The sequence below is a fragment of the Meleagris gallopavo genome, chromosome 19 (genome assembly GCF_905368555.1).
Source record: "Meleagris gallopavo chromosome 19, MGAL_WU_HG_1.1, whole genome shotgun sequence".
NCBI classification, from domain to species: Eukaryota; Metazoa; Chordata; class Aves; order Galliformes; family Phasianidae; genus Meleagris; species Meleagris gallopavo.
In genome coordinates, this window is record NC_139422.1 from 10,227,218 (window position 1) to 10,242,833 (window position 15,616).

General features: G+C 35.7%; 1 protein-coding gene across 17 annotated transcripts in view; it reads right to left on the bottom strand.

The window, feature by feature from the left end:
• Window positions 1-15,616, bottom strand: part of GARNL3 (GTPase activating Rap/RanGAP domain like 3) — a 49,490-nt gene that overhangs the window by 24,499 nt on the left and 9,375 nt on the right. For 8 of the 17 annotated variants that reach the window (XM_085239689.1, XM_085239683.1, XM_085239685.1 and 5 more), the window contains exons 2-13: window positions 11,629-11,698; window positions 10,838-10,912; window positions 9,332-9,431; window positions 8,774-8,892; window positions 7,981-8,045; window positions 5,454-5,517; window positions 5,172-5,204; window positions 4,704-4,779; window positions 4,008-4,106; window positions 3,403-3,506; window positions 2,343-2,451; window positions 6-51 (exon numbers count right to left, since the gene is read on the bottom strand). In XM_085239689.1, coding sequence (XP_085095815.1) covers window positions 6-51; window positions 2,343-2,451; window positions 3,403-3,506; window positions 4,008-4,106; window positions 4,704-4,779; window positions 5,172-5,204; window positions 5,454-5,517; window positions 7,981-8,045; window positions 8,774-8,892; window positions 9,332-9,431; window positions 10,838-10,912; window positions 11,629-11,698 — 960 coding nt within the window. The remainder of the gene's footprint in view (window positions 1-5; window positions 52-2,342; window positions 2,452-3,402; window positions 3,507-4,007; window positions 4,107-4,703; window positions 4,780-5,171; window positions 5,205-5,453; window positions 5,518-7,980; window positions 8,046-8,773; window positions 8,893-9,331; window positions 9,432-10,837; window positions 10,913-11,628; window positions 11,699-15,616) is intronic. The other 9 variants (XM_085239684.1, XM_085239698.1, XM_085239699.1 and 6 more) reach the window with 5 other exon arrangements.

Here is a 15,616-nt window from a genome sequence, read left to right on the forward strand (position 1 = left end):
CCTACCTGTAACTATCAGTCTGCTTACTATATCTCACTAAGGCAAAAATATCTGTCATCCAGTTAAGGAAATTAATCCATTACTAATGAAGTTCACATGCATTTTAATCACTCTTCTTCCCTGCAGCAGATAGCAGATTTAATAGCAGTCAAGTATAATTATCAATGTAAAGACAAAATATTCTAGACTATGTACATCCTACTTTTATAAAGGGAGTTTCATACAAAATTATTGCACTTGAACCATTTTAAAAACAGAGCTACTACTATAAAAACAAACTTCTTGCTGTTTCATGAAGCCAACGGTGTGCTACATTGTTTTGTGTTTGTGAGTTTGATAGACTTGAGATTAAAAATTCATTTAGACGATAAAAACCACCACCACCACCACACTGATTCCCAGATTCACATATGCTGAAACTCCCATTGGAAAAAAAAAATCCCACAAAATAGTTCTGCTAGAAGGGTTCTAAGAAAATGGAGAGGAAGATATAAACCGAGAACACTCAAATATGCATTTAAGATGCTTAACAGTGTATTGCCTAGTCTTCAGCTGCCACTACAAAAGGCTAAAGATCATCCCAAATTACCTAACCAAGTTCATATAGATATAAGGCACATCTGCCCCTCTGACTTATTAGGAAAGCACTTAATTCAAGTAAAAGATAAAGAACTCCCTGAAACAGCAGACAGTCGGTACATTTTTCAGTAAAGTCTTTCAATGGGAGGGTCATGTACCACAGGGAAATAGAAATCCCTCAGAAGCCAGACTTTTCATAAAGTTTTCAAGGACCAGTCTTCTGGTATTATGAGGATAGTACCTCACATCTTTAATATTCTGCTCAATGTTTTCCATTCATCAACCCATTTATTTGGCATCATCTTTAAGCTGTTTTCCTCAACAGCAAAAAGGCTGGCAAGGAGATCTTTCTGTTGCAGGTTCTACCCTAACCTACTTTCCAGTTATGTGTGTATGGCAATCATGCAAGTCTTCATGCTTCCTCAAAAACAATTCCAAGTTATATAATGACAAAAGAACATTTATAAGTGTCCTCACAAGCCTTCCCCATCCAATAATCACTCTAAAACAAACAAATTCATACAAAGTAAAGCCATGATGAACTGATCTCTTCCATGGGGAGAGGTATGATGTCAACAACCAAGAATGTCTCTCTCATGAAAACAGTCATAAGTGAAGACAAGCTTACTACTTGAGCATGCAGTAAGCCTGGTACCCAGCCAACACAAATCACTAAGGAACAAGAGAAAATGGAAAATAGGAATGCTAGTCTGGCATAAGAGGATTTGGCAACATATACCCCATGACCAGGAGGCTGTCGAACCTTGAAACGTTTGTTATAAATTAAAAAGAGCAGGGTTAATTAACTACATAATAAGTCCTCTTAACATCAATAAAGGAAGAATTACATCTTTGTTTATGAATGCTGACACTCTGATAAAGAATTATATTGACTTGGTAAACTTCTACTATTAACAATATTTGGGTTGCTCTGCTAACTAAAGGATTTTGTTTGTTTTTGCTTTAAATGTGGAATTTCTCTAGCTCTACATGCTTCTTCCACGTAGAGTAAATTAGATTATTATCAATCTAAAAAGAAAGATTAGCAAGAAAATTCCAACAACAGTGAGCAATCAACCTGACAACTAGGTTTAGAAATTGAAGCAGTGATCACTTTTAAAGACTTTTCAACAGAGCATGTGTATAAACTTTTTCTTCTTTAATTACATGTTCCATTCAATCTGGTCTAAGAGATGCCAGAATGGCACATATAGATCACCTGGTATGATCCCCACAACAGTCTGATGCAATTGACAGCAGGTTTTTGGAACTACATTGTCTTCACAATGTTTTCACACACAAGCTTGAAAAATACATGCTGCAACAAATCTGCTAGACAGGCCATTTAAGGTCTGAAAGTCTTCAGATACAATGAATCAAAATACATGAATACCTAAAATAAACAGCACCTGAACATGGTAAGATAATATTCAGTAGTAGATGCAATCTTACTTAACATCAACAACAGAAATTTTATTCTGAATTAATACTTTATGAAAATTTATAAAATTTCATGAAATTGAATTTGTGGAATGATGAAAATAGATGCTTTTAATAAAAAGTAATCTGACATAGAAGTAGTCTTTTAAGCAGTTTGACACACAAAAAAATTATGCAGTAGACTTACAGCTACTAGTCAAGTAGTTGAAAGTAAAGAATGCACCCTGTAAACAGCAAATAGGAGGAAGTTAGGGTAAAATTAAAAGCAATATTAAAAATAAATAAAGACAATAAGAAAGTAGAAAATATAAAGAAAAAGATACGTGTAAAATGAGAGCGAATCATGGATGGCTTGAATGCGGGAGCAGTCTCTTCTCCTTCCTGAAATACGATAGTGACAATGTCATTTCCAATATGCCGCTTCCTTTCTACCTGAAAGAAAAAAAAAAGGGGAAAGAGAAAGACAGAGAGGGGAAAAGGGAAGAGAATGACTTAAAGGAGATCAATGCCTTAACAATTTTGTGACAGAACTCTGAAACAATACTCTTAAACTGGATGCAAGTTACAAAATGTCAAGCATTAAGAAAGAGTATCACAAATATCTTTAAATAATTAATACTATCTCCAATCATAAATAAATAAACGTAGTAATGTCATGTACGGCTTTCTTTTTTTTTTTTTTTTCTTTAAATGACCAAAGCTGTCAGAATTTACAAACATTAATATTCACAAACAGGAAATGCAACAACTAGGATTCCTTAAAAGAAAATCCATTACTTGAAATAAAAGGAGAAAAAACCCCAATTCTGCATTAGTCTTTTAGAATAATTGAAGTTCTCTGGTTTATTCTGTGATCTTGTTACTCAAGACACAAGTATGAGAAGACTGACTCTTCATAAAGGGTCAAGTGATGAATGCAAGACAACATATCTGAAAAGTACCCAAGAATCTGGTCTTCCTATGAGAGAACAATGGCACTGCCTTACAGCAAATGCACAAAGCTTACCATTAGCGCACTCTCAAGCAGACTTTCTTTCAAACTACATTAATTATTACCTAAGTATGAGCTGTATGAATTATCAGAACACTTTCATGCATACCATACATGTCTCATTTTCAGCCTTCATAAAATCTTTGAAAGCATTGGCAACTGCAGCAGTGAAGCTCTATAAGTCATCTGACCGTCAGAATACTTAATCATTTTTTAATTAATCAATGTTGATATACTTTGCAGAACTCTTCATTTCTAAATTATGAACAGGTAAAAATATCCCTATCTTATTTTAAGAAGTTTTGGAGTCTGTGATTACTGGGAAAGGAGGTGGGAGGGAATGAGAAAGGGGGGAAAGTGAGGAAAAAAGGGAGGATGAGAGAAATATGTACCTGCTGTTTGTTCTCTCTAGAATATGGTAGCATTGTTGAAACATGGAACATAATTTCATGCCCTTGGTAAACTGTATAGATGGAAAAGGTTCCTGTTGTATCATCTGCAAAGAAAGTCAACGTTCTTAACAGAAATGTCCTTTAAATTTTCAAAAGATTCAAAAATATTTCAGGTCATTCTTTCAAATTTTCTTTAGTCATTCCTTTTTCTGATCCATTTTAGATACACACTTTTGCACAAGTGTCTAAACTCGAGTTTGCAGTCTAATCTGTCTATCTGAACAGCCAAAACCTATGATATCCTTTACCAAGCCTCCTGAAATCACATATAAGTCTTAAAGCCACAATGCCCTATCATTATGAAATATGCCAGGTTATTCTCCATTCCCTTCACTTTAAAATACAAGTCATATAAATACTTCTCCTTCCCTAGTGAATTAAGCTAACCTGAATTACTGTTTTTTGATGAAGCAGAACATTTAGCAAGCATATGAAAAGTCTGTTTTGAGATCATATTATTTCTATAGTACACATATTATATCCATGCAATAAGCAAAACCACTTATATTGCAGCCTCTGCTTCTTTGCTTCAGATGAGTTCTTACTTTTTGTGTCCAGTCCCCCTCTGTAGCCTGTCCAGCCTTTCAAAGTAATCGTATCACCCAAGAGATGCAAAAATCTTTGAAAACTTTCACTTCCGGTTTCTACACATGGAAAGGAGAACAGTTACAGTAGAAAAGCATGTGCAGAACACCTATCAAAGATTAATCAAAATACAGGAACAAGTCCTGTATGGAGGACATAAGGACCAGAGTTAGTTTCTCCTTGTGTCATCCAAGTCTTTTACCCTGACAGAAAGAGCCTCTCAGTCCTGCAGAATTATAGGAAAAGAATCATCATGTGACGCTACAGAATCACCTGTTCAGCTAACTCCATAACACTATTTAAGCACATGGAAGAATGTAATAATGATGTGAAACTATAAGAATGAGAACTAGAAACAACAGGAGCTTCTACAGGTAACATGAGTTGCCTCCTTCAGTTGCTTCTTTTTTCAAACCTTACTTTGTATAGTCTATTTCTAGAGAGAGAATTTCAGCATAGTCCATGCTGTAATAGTAGGGTTCTTATGGCAACCTTTTGTGGAAACAGAAGAGTCTATGCTACATTTTTCCCACCCAATACAAGCATGAAAACCTAACAAAATTACTGTTAAAATTATCATTATCTGTCATCTGGGCACTGTCCTATGGTTTTCAACAGTATGAATAGAACAATTAAGGAAAACGGGAAAGACTCACCATTGCTGAACATTTCATCATCTGTAAGCTGCCCATCCTTAGCATAAAGGACTCCAAATTTAAAATTCACAGATCCCTAAAAAGTTAAACCAAAGATTATTAGCTAAATCAATCAGTCTAAAGGCCTAAAATAAACGTTCACAAATCTAAGGTTCTTTAAAAATATGTAGCTTCGTGTATATCTTGCACATGTGAGTACTCACCTCATATCAGCTCCATTACATTGTATTGTATTGTACAAATAGCAGACATCTAATAATTTACCTTTGACTATAGACTATGAATTATATAACATACTTTTCATAATGGTGCTCAAAGTGATTTTCAATTTCATGTTGAAAACTAATACTACGTTTTTTACTGCAATAAGCATCAACTTGAAATTTGTCACTAATATGTTAGGACAAATATTTCAAATACAAAGCACGATTCATTGAATAGATCTATGAACTAAGAGTGTAAGCTTACATTTACCTCTTGCTCTTCAAGAACCAATAAATCCTGTAAATAAAACACTATGTTTAGCACTCTCATATTGAAGACAACACAAATCAAATTATTACATTATTGCATATTCGTTTTGTTTTGAAATGGCCAGTTCAACTGATAAAGGAAATTCAATTGTAAACACCAAAACCCCTTCTCTCACTTATCCTGCTACTGTAACAAAGCAGAAAAAAATATTCACAATGTTTTATTTTCCAGAAAATAATAAAGAAAAGCAACCAAACATGGGAAGTCACAACCTACCTTTTGTATATCAGGATGAAAAATTTCCCTTGGCCCCTTCTCAAATTTCTCAAGACTCATTGCGCTGAAATGCAAATGAAGTGCTGTTTAATTGAAGGGAAAGCACACATTTTCAACATTAAAGTATTATTAGTTGTAGTTATGTCTCCTATTAAAAGGAATTGTTCAAAGAGTCTGTCTAATATGGAATGTTTTGTGGAACTGTTATTTCTTTTTCAAAGGCTAACCTCTAAGATTTCCTAAACTTCTTTCGGATTTTAAGAACAGAAATTAGTAAGACCTTGAATGGAAGTCAGGATTATATTTACTGCATTTAACACACAGGTTCGAAATCCATTACCCCTCACTTCAGTTTATATGTACCTACTAGAAGCATTCTATATTACTCAATAACCTACTCCGGTTTGTAAGCTTTTCTTCTGTCTCTTCTAAAACAATACAGAATCACAGAATGGATTGGGTTGGCAGGAGCTTTAAAGATCATCTACTTGCAACCCCTCTGCCACCAGCAGAAACACAATCCACTAGCAAATGTTGCTCAAATTCCCATTCAACCAGGCCTTGAACATTTCCAGATATGTGGATAAGAAGCAAGTAAAATAAAAAACTGCCAGTTTAGCATAAAATTCAAGTAACAGAGATACAAAAACAGAACAGAAAAACAGAAGAAAAGGTATTTAAATGAGAAACATGATCAACTGCCTCAATAAACAGAAATATTCAATATGCTCCTGCATTTATTATGGCTTTGTCCATTTATTTCAGTACAGAACGCAATCTATCTGGAATGCAGCAAACTAACATGGATATCAAATTTGGTGCACCTTTCCATTTTTATTTAAGCTGGATCACAATGTAGATGGGATTTGCTCCATTTCTTTTTAAAAGTGATTACAATGTTCCCATTCATTCATAACAAATGGGCTTATTAATATACTGAGAAGTCTTTGGAACAGTTCCTACCAAGATTCACACTTGGTGGGACCAGAGTAAGGTGCCAAAGAAATATCAGTCAGCTCCAAGAGAAGGCTCAAGGAGCCTTCTTAGGGGCAAAAGAGTACTTGGATTTATTTCATGCCTCAGTGGGCAAAAGGAGCTGACATTCATCCAACTGATCCCAAGCAGCAAACACCCTAGGGAAAGACAGGAACGGGGGTCTAAAACAAGCTTCCACTTTCCTTCAAAATCTGGAGGATAGAACACCCTCGTGAAGGAGTTCCAATAAATGAGTAACAACGAAGCTAACAGAAGCCAAAATTTCTTGCGTCTGGGATGTCTTAATAAGTCTGCGCATCTTGGTGAGAGGATGGGAGAGGCTGTGTTACTAAGCGATGTTAGGAAGTGATCTTTCAGCAACTGGTGGACAGACATGGAAAATCAGGTGTTTATGCAGGTAGAGAACACAGCATTGACAACTACGGACAGTGTTCACTCCAAACCTGCAGAAGCTCAGTGAGGGGACTCTGTTCATCTTAATGAGGAAGGCAGAAGACATCTGAAGTGTTCTCAACTCATCATCTTGACATCAAACCAAAGCCACAGGTCAAGAGAGAAAAAATTTCAGTAAGTGAGCCCCAGTGTTCTGCCCAGCCTGTATGGCAAACTCAGTGGACTGGGGCCTCTCATAAAACTTGGAAAGTCGTGGAAAAATCCAGATCTAGTTCTTCTGACTTCACAATATATGCTCTACTCCCATAATGTTTCTCTTACATCACCATTAGCAGTCTTATCCAGTGGACCAGTCTTTGAGCAAGAGACATTTGCCTGCACCCTATTATGTATCAAAGGTTTTGGAGATACGATGACTGCCCATTCATCTACCTGTATTCATTTTGCTGAACAATTATGATGAGTTTCTAGAGGAAGTACAATCCTTGCATAAGTCGAAGGCTGAATTTGAAGTTCTCAGAGAGGACCTTGAGAAAATATGCCACATAACTAGATTATAAAAACTGCAGGTGAAATCTGAATAAACACTTTGCAGAAAGGGGTTCTGATGTCTCAGCTGATAATATAGTTGAAAGAAATAGAAATGGTATTGGGCTGCTCACTTTATATTCTCTTCTGCCAGAAAAGTAGCAGAACAGAGTATAAGCATGCTCATACTGACTGGCTGGGGGAAAGAATCTTCTTGCCTCACTGACAGGGTGTGTAATGCACACACAGCGTGGACTTGCAAGGAAACAATCACCTGCAGATAAAATCCTTGGTTTCTCCCTTGTTTGCTTCCTCTTGTCAGTGCCACATAATCAGCTCTCTAGTCAAAATCTGCTGCTCTTTACTCCTGCTTCTGGCCTGTCTAACTTAGGTAGTTCTCAACCACTGAAGTGTTGAGAATCAATCTATCATAAGTTGTCACTTTGTCTAATATAGGACAGGCATTAAAAGTACTTTTTGCTGTCCTCGGTGATGAAGATTTGCAAACCTATTATTCCTGCTTTTTAAAATCTATCATGAAAATAATGAAACACAAGTTCTGATTTACAGTAAAAGACAAATATCAGATAATTTACTTGTAAGTACATACCTTAATATAGATTTCACTGATAACGTTTTTGTGGGACTGTAAGGGAGACATATTTTCTGAGTACCCTATAAAGTGGAAAAAAAAAAAAAAGTGAGGACGCATTACAGGTTATACTGATTTTTCTAGATATTAAAATAGGAATATTGATAAAAAACAACTAAGTAAAATGCAAAGATCAAGACCATACTAGCTTTACTTAGTTGTATTTCCTACTGAAATAAACTGAATGTGAAAAGGCATGGATGATGCAAAATTATTTTTACTCAGTTCTGACTACACTGGCATGTAGGAACTTCAAAAGTAAAGTCGCAGTGCAATGCTGTAGTGAAAGGTATTAAATCAGTTGCTTAGATAAAGGTCATTATGGAGAGATCCATGGAAAAAAAATCCTCAAGATATCAATGAAACCAATATCACATTTGGCTATGTTCTTAGTATCATATGAAAATATCAGTATATCTGCACTATAAAGTCACTGTATAAATTCATCACAAAACATAAATCAAGAACAATTTAGGCAACATTTCTAAAAATAATGCAGAACTCCATGTAAGAAAAATTAGAAAATATCTACTGTCATAAATTTCTGTCAGAAAGTTTAGTGTAAGCTATCTACTAAGCTTAGTGCTATCTACTAGGGTACAATTTTACATTCTCCTACAAAATAAAAACTACGTACTAAATACTGAAATTCTGAAGAAAGCAAAAAAATCTACGATCAATGCATCTAAAACAAACAAGAATACAAATGAACTAAAAAAGGCAAAGTAGTAATTAAGTATTTATTTCTTACCGTTTTTCTCCAAAGAATTGAATGGTATTGAGGAACACGCTGATTATTTTGGTCAGAAAGTACAACAGACAGAAAGAAAGGGTTCTTCTCTGAGTCTGTACCTATATAATTTTGATGAACTATTGGGAGAAAAGTAGTATTACCCACTGTCAAGAAAACACACGTACTTATAAAATACACTCAACACAGAAAATATATGCTTATTTACATAAATATTTATTTATACAAGATATGCATTAAAAGACAAGAGAGAGGTATAGATTTTAAGGCCTAGAGGGGCTTAAAAATCTTCCTGTTCATTAGCAGGATTTCTTCTGCTTACAGAACCACATCCTCCATCTTTAAGTTAAAAATGAATAATGAATGAATAAATAATGAATTGAATGAATAAGAACTTGCTTTCAATACAGGACAGAAAACACATTAATATTAAGTTAATACCATCCTTTTTCAATATATAAATAACAGGAATTCAAAGGTGTTTTTTTTGTGTTTTTTTTTGTTTGTTTGTTTTTTGCATTGAACAAAAATTCAGGCAATTCACAAAAACACTAGTACCTTTTCCTAAAAAATATTTGAAATACCATCTTGTATAATACTCTGGATTTTCCAAATGCACATCCGTCCTGTGCCATGTACCTGGAGTGTGGCCTGTATTCTGAAAAAAAATTGGGAGACAGTTCAGTCAAACGCTGCATTAAAAAAATTGAGAACATAAAAGTTGAAAAAGTCACCAAGCATGGTCAATTCACTGGAAGAATTCTAGTTGTACACCTTTTTTCTTTTTTTCCAAAAGCCAAGAATTATTCTGAGGTGAGTTATTGTACAGTTGAAATTAAAGCATTTTTCTTCTCTCTGTTTTTTAAATAACTGCAGTCTTCTCCCTTCACATCACTGTTACAGGTAATACCTTAACATACCACTGAAAAGCAGATCTTTAAATATTTAATTTGAAGACCTATGTTTTTAAAATTTAAGAGTAAATGAATAAATAAACAGATTTCTGCCCTCACAAGTTTCATTTTCTCCTTTCTTCCCAAAATATTTCTCAAGGACTCCTAACTGAAGCAGATAATGCTGCGGAAATTCTTCTTCAGTACTGTTTCTGGATTGACTAGTTAAAGTAAATTTCCAAGCATGCCTCACTCTTTTCCACTAAGAGCATTCACAAGGAATAGGCCAATCTCCATGTCTATTTATCATGTGGCATTCACCAGTCACTCAGAGAATCTATCTATAATAAAAAGATAAAGAGCTTTTGAACTGCATGAAACTGAACTGAAAAGCCAATCTACAGAGCACGACTCAAGAGGGAATCAACGCAGAATATCTACTTTAATGCTGCACCCAGTGCTGATGCAAACTAATAACTTATGATTCATATCAGTTCAACGAAAGTTTACCAAGACCTTACATACTCTTCAAGACTATGAAGCTTTCTTTCTTCAAATATTACAGTGCTATTTACAGTCAAAAATGATTTTCAAAGGAAGATAGCCTCTCCCCCTTCCCCCCCAAATTATTTAAGGAGAAATCTAAGTGTCGCTGAAGAACTTAAGGTGAATGACTCTTTCAGACTCCACTCAGCTTCTTCATCTCATATTTAAAAATAAACATAACTGCCTAAACACATCTAGGAGGGAAAAAAAAAATAAAAAAATGCTATACCTTCATCACACCAAGGAAAAACTTAAAAAAACCAAAACAAAACAAAACAAGCATAAAGGGGACAATGATGTAACATGGTGAATTAGAGACTGCAGAGGATAAAATGGGTATTTTTTCTTCTAATTTCATAAGCTGAGGAAAGTATTGCAAAAAAAAAAAAAACAGAAATATCATCTCTTTCCTTAAAAATTAAATTGTTGAGATTGTGTACTCCTGAACAAATAACTATAAGCTAGTCTTGGGAGTAACAAACATAATTTCCCTCCTCTTGGATTCTTACATTTTCATATTATTTAGCATCCTTCAAGACCACTCTCCTAGTAACTGACTGTAAATACATCTTTCAGTTGAGAAACTGAATTATTTTTCCAGCTTTACATATGTTTAACAACTTACCTCATCAGCGGAGCCATTTTCCACACGGAATCGTCCAGCTCTTTGAATAGCTCCATCAGCATCACTAGATATAAGCTATGAGAGAGTTTAAGATAGAGATTCTAGTTCCAAAAATATCCATATGATCAGCAACCGAATCTTACTTGGTTTCTCCTTCTTCCAGGTGTCTTATCAAAACTCAAAGGGGAATCAGCACAGCTGCTATCCATTTGACTACAGATGTGCAATGATCCAAATATAACTCTAAGGATACACGAATGGGAGAGTTATACACTCATCTAGTAGATGCTAACCTAGTTCTTTAAGTTTTATATCCCTTCCCAGTACTGCGAGGCAATTACACATAAAATCAGACACATGCATATTTACATTAACACATAGGCAAGCACACAGTTTATGACTCAAATAATTACAAATGCTTCATCAAATGCCTCATCAAATATAACCATAATATTGTGCAGTTTTCAACTCATAGGAGGAAGCAGATCAATTTCCATCTTTCCGAATATTTTTTCGGGGGGGGAGGAGTGTGGGGTAGAGGTGTAAACTGGATATTTACATAATATTTTGTGTCCCATTAAAATGGAAGTTTCCTAAGTTAGGTTGTAAAAAGATTTCATAGCACACATCTAATACAGCTGTTCTGAAGTCTCTTTTTACTACCCTTTAATTTTCTAGTCCTGCTTAGAATAAACATTTTCCAAACTAGATGCAATTTTTACCTGGAAATGAAAAGGATTGAATTCCGCATTAAAAGCTGTTTAAATTAAAGGATAGGCAAACAAACTTACAAGCTCCACGGATCCATAATGCTTCCTGCTAAACTCTCCACGTCTGCAACCGAGATCTTCAGAGACTGAGCTGGAACAGAAATGCTTCATCAGTATACACATCCAACAAGCCCTAGATCTCATGCAACTCTACACACTGCCATTAGCAAAAGCCATCCCTGCTGAAGAAGGTTTCCAGTGCATAAGCTCATTACTGCAGGGAAAAACTCCTTACAATGCGCACAGTGTAGCAGCCATTGCAGTCTGGCTTTCACACTACTGCCAAAAGAACAGAAATGTCTGTGTCTTGACTGTAAGCAAAATCTACTGTTAAATTAAGTATCTAGTCATGATGGGACCAATTTGGAATTCCAAAGTGGCCTATAAGTGCAAAACTTAGTGCTTTAAACAGGACAACTGCACTATGTTCAATAAGCTCTGCTCAGCATGCTGCTACATTTTTTTTTCCAGAAATTCTTTTTTTTTTTAGACTATCTACAGTAATTAAGCAATTATTTTAATTCAAAAGCATAACAAAGGAACAGCACTGACAGGTTTTCTCCACCTATAACATTTTCAAAGATAAAATTGTCATGCAAGCAAAAGGAGAGGTTGAATTCCACATTCAAAGTCTACATGCACTAGCATTTACCATCTTAGAACATTACATCTCATTAAGCAAATCAGCATGAACTTTGCGAGCTCAAAACAGATGGCAAACACCTCCTCTAACTATAGACACTAAGCCTCCCATATTTGTAAGAGAAGACGTAGTTGTACATGTTACAAGAGAAATAAATATTTAGATGCAAATACAACAAGAATTTTTACTAATTAGTCAGTGCCAAAGCCAGCAACTCAGTCAGACCATCATATTTCCAAACTTACAGTTCACTCTACTGTCAGCTTTAATGAAGACTTTTTTTTTTCCCCAATTAAAATGACTCTATTGCCTCTGAAGGCAATGAAGCCATAGTTCTGTCATACACATACATCCCACAGTAGCAGTAATACCAGTTGCCTATAGGAACTGAAGATAATCCACAATAGATACGATTTTAAAAAGCTCCAAAACAATCACTCAGTTGGAAACATAATTACGTTGAAGCACTAACGGCTGAACACTAGTCCTGGAATCAAAGTTGACCTCAGATGAATCTCGCAACCCAGGGTTATATATCATCAGTATCTGAACATAAGCAAAATATGTGCGACTGTTAGTGAACTATGTATCTTGAACAAAACATCTCATTAGCAAGAGATGTAGCTTAGCTAAAGCATTATGAGAATGGATTAACCTTTCCTTGTTTAGAAGCATAGTGTCAAGGCCTATGAGTACACAAACGTACTTGATTCCTCCTTGAGCCCTGGCCAGGCTTCAGGTGAAATCCAAAGGGAGAATGAAACCAGATGTTTCCACCTAATTGTCAAGTAAACTTTATTTCACAGTTTAAAAGCTGGACTCCCTTGCAGCAAAGCTGGAGACCTCACCTACAAGTGGGTACACTGCATAGGACCTCCCAGTTGCTGGAAAAGGCTCTAAATCCTTGCTGCAACCGGGGCTCCCCAGCAGCTGGGGATCTGGATAATAAAGTATTAGGGCAATTGGAAATGTGTATTTCTTAATCACTATCCTCACGTAGTAACGGTTAGTTGCATTGCCTTGTTCTGTTTTATTCTTGCTATATAATTTCACCTATTAACTCATTGTTTTAAACTTAAGTAAATGCACTTCTTTAACTTGGTGTCTGAGACCTTTGTGCTTACCTTGTCCACTGGAAGACATACATAAACACAAATATAATAACTTAATCTTTCAGCTTTTGGTGACCTACACAACAAACTTATGTTTGAACGTGAACAGTTAATAATCTTAAGTTTCCTGAGGATCACAATGAAACACCTTCCAAGAAAACAGTATAATTTCATACTGGGAATATGCACAGTAGAGAAGGGAAAAGTCCGCAACAGAAAAAAGGAAAAAAAAAAAAAAAAAAAAAAAAAAGCTTGGTCCTTGCCCTTGCCACCAAACCAACTACAATTTGACCTTACCTATGATGCACTTTTTGTAGACACAAATATTAAAGAGTTTTATCTGAGAGAAAATAAACATAGAATCATAGAATCACAAGGTTGGAAACGACCTATAAGATCATCTAGTCCAACTGTCTTCTCATTACCACTGCTACCACAAGTTAAACACACATTGAAGCCTGTGGTCCAAAAAGCTTGCACTGTAACTGAAGACAAAAACTCTTCCATTTTCCCCCACCGCAGAAAAGGAAGCAGACAAAAAGGAGAGAAAGAAGTCTTTGGGCAGCTTGTACAAATGCTCTATCATCCATACAGAAAAAATGCTTCCTGATGTTTAAACAAAAGCAGCTCTTGCACTCCAAGGGATCAAATGCACCTTGTCTTGTCATGAGAAGTTTGTTAGTCCATTTCTCCAGCTTGCTGAGTTCTCTTTAGATGTCAGCACAACCCTGTGGTTTATCTGCCACTGCACTCAGGTTGTTCTGTTTTGTTTTTTTTTTTTTTTTTTTTTTTTTTGGTCACCTGCAAACTCATACATTTTGCCCAGACATCCAAATCATTAATGAAGACGTCAAACACAGCTGGATCCAGTACTGACTCCTGGACTCAACTAATCACTTGTCTCCAACTAGACTTTACACCACTGACCACAACACTCTGGGCCCAGCCACTCAGCCAGTTTTGGTCAACACTGCGTGCCCACTCAGCTCACACATCAAGACAGATGAAACAATCTTAAATGGAAATCAAAAACACCACCTTTTCTTAGATCACAAAGCATGAACATACCTAATTAAGTTCTAGTTACAGTGATCACGCACTGTGAGGACTTCATGTGCAATACTTTTTTTTTTTTCTCCTAGACTTACTACTGTTGCTACTGGACCTGTGAATTAAACTTCTCCTGTAATAGCCCCACACTATTGCACAGAAGCTGCAGCAAACAGCAGCACTTATGCCCCCTCAGTCTGCAACAGAGAAGATGGCCCAGAGTACTGAAAATCCTGAATGTATCTGTGCATGACACACCGCCTATTACAGTTAACTTTTACTTGTTGCTGTTTCGTAGCAATAATTTACATATTTGAACTGTCAAAACTGTTTTAGATGGTTCATTTTACTCTCATTTTACACATGCAATTTACAAGGTGTGTGCTTTACACTGTTTCGCACATGCATAGTCTTTCCATCATCTGAAGGGAAGCATATGAAACAAACTTTACTTCAGTATGATTTGCAGTAAATAAAAAAATTGAAACTATTACACCTGAGTTTTCATCTTTTCTTACAGAAGGTAATGTAAAAGAAGAGCATTTCAAGATTAGCATCTATGCAGACAAAAACAGGGACATCTGATTTTTTTTTTTTCCCTTCCAGGTAGAACAAGGAGTTCTCAAGTTTAATTTCATACAGGATTAAGCCTCTTCTCACATCCTGGGGAGAATTTGGAAAGCACGGATCAGAAATTGTACTCCATGCATTAGGTTTTAAGTTCCTGCATTCTGCAATTCATGTGAAACTTGGCTTATGCTTCATGAAGAAAACTGAATACCTCAACTGCAATATATTTTAAGACAATAAGTATTTTACGTGATATTTTGACTTTGACAGAAAAGTTGGGTAAATGTGGTAGTGCTAGGATTTTCTCTGTTTTGTTCTACTTTTGTTCTGTACAATTCATTTTTGTGGCTAGGTGTGCTTGGAAATCACTGTAAAAGCAATTTTAGTCAACAACCATTTGCCGCTGTCAGTACTGGTGGTAGATAAGCAGACTTTGCTGTTGCTGACTTTTGAAATTCTAAGTTCAGTCTTTGACTAAGTGAAGAAATACACAGCCTTCTTTTCTCCAGACTAGACAGCCTGAGCGTTCTCTGTCCTCACAACGCACAACTTCCAGCCCTTTTATCAGCTTTGTTGCCCCTCTCTGGATAAATTCAAGTATCTTAATAGTCTTTTTTCTACATTGTGGAGCCCA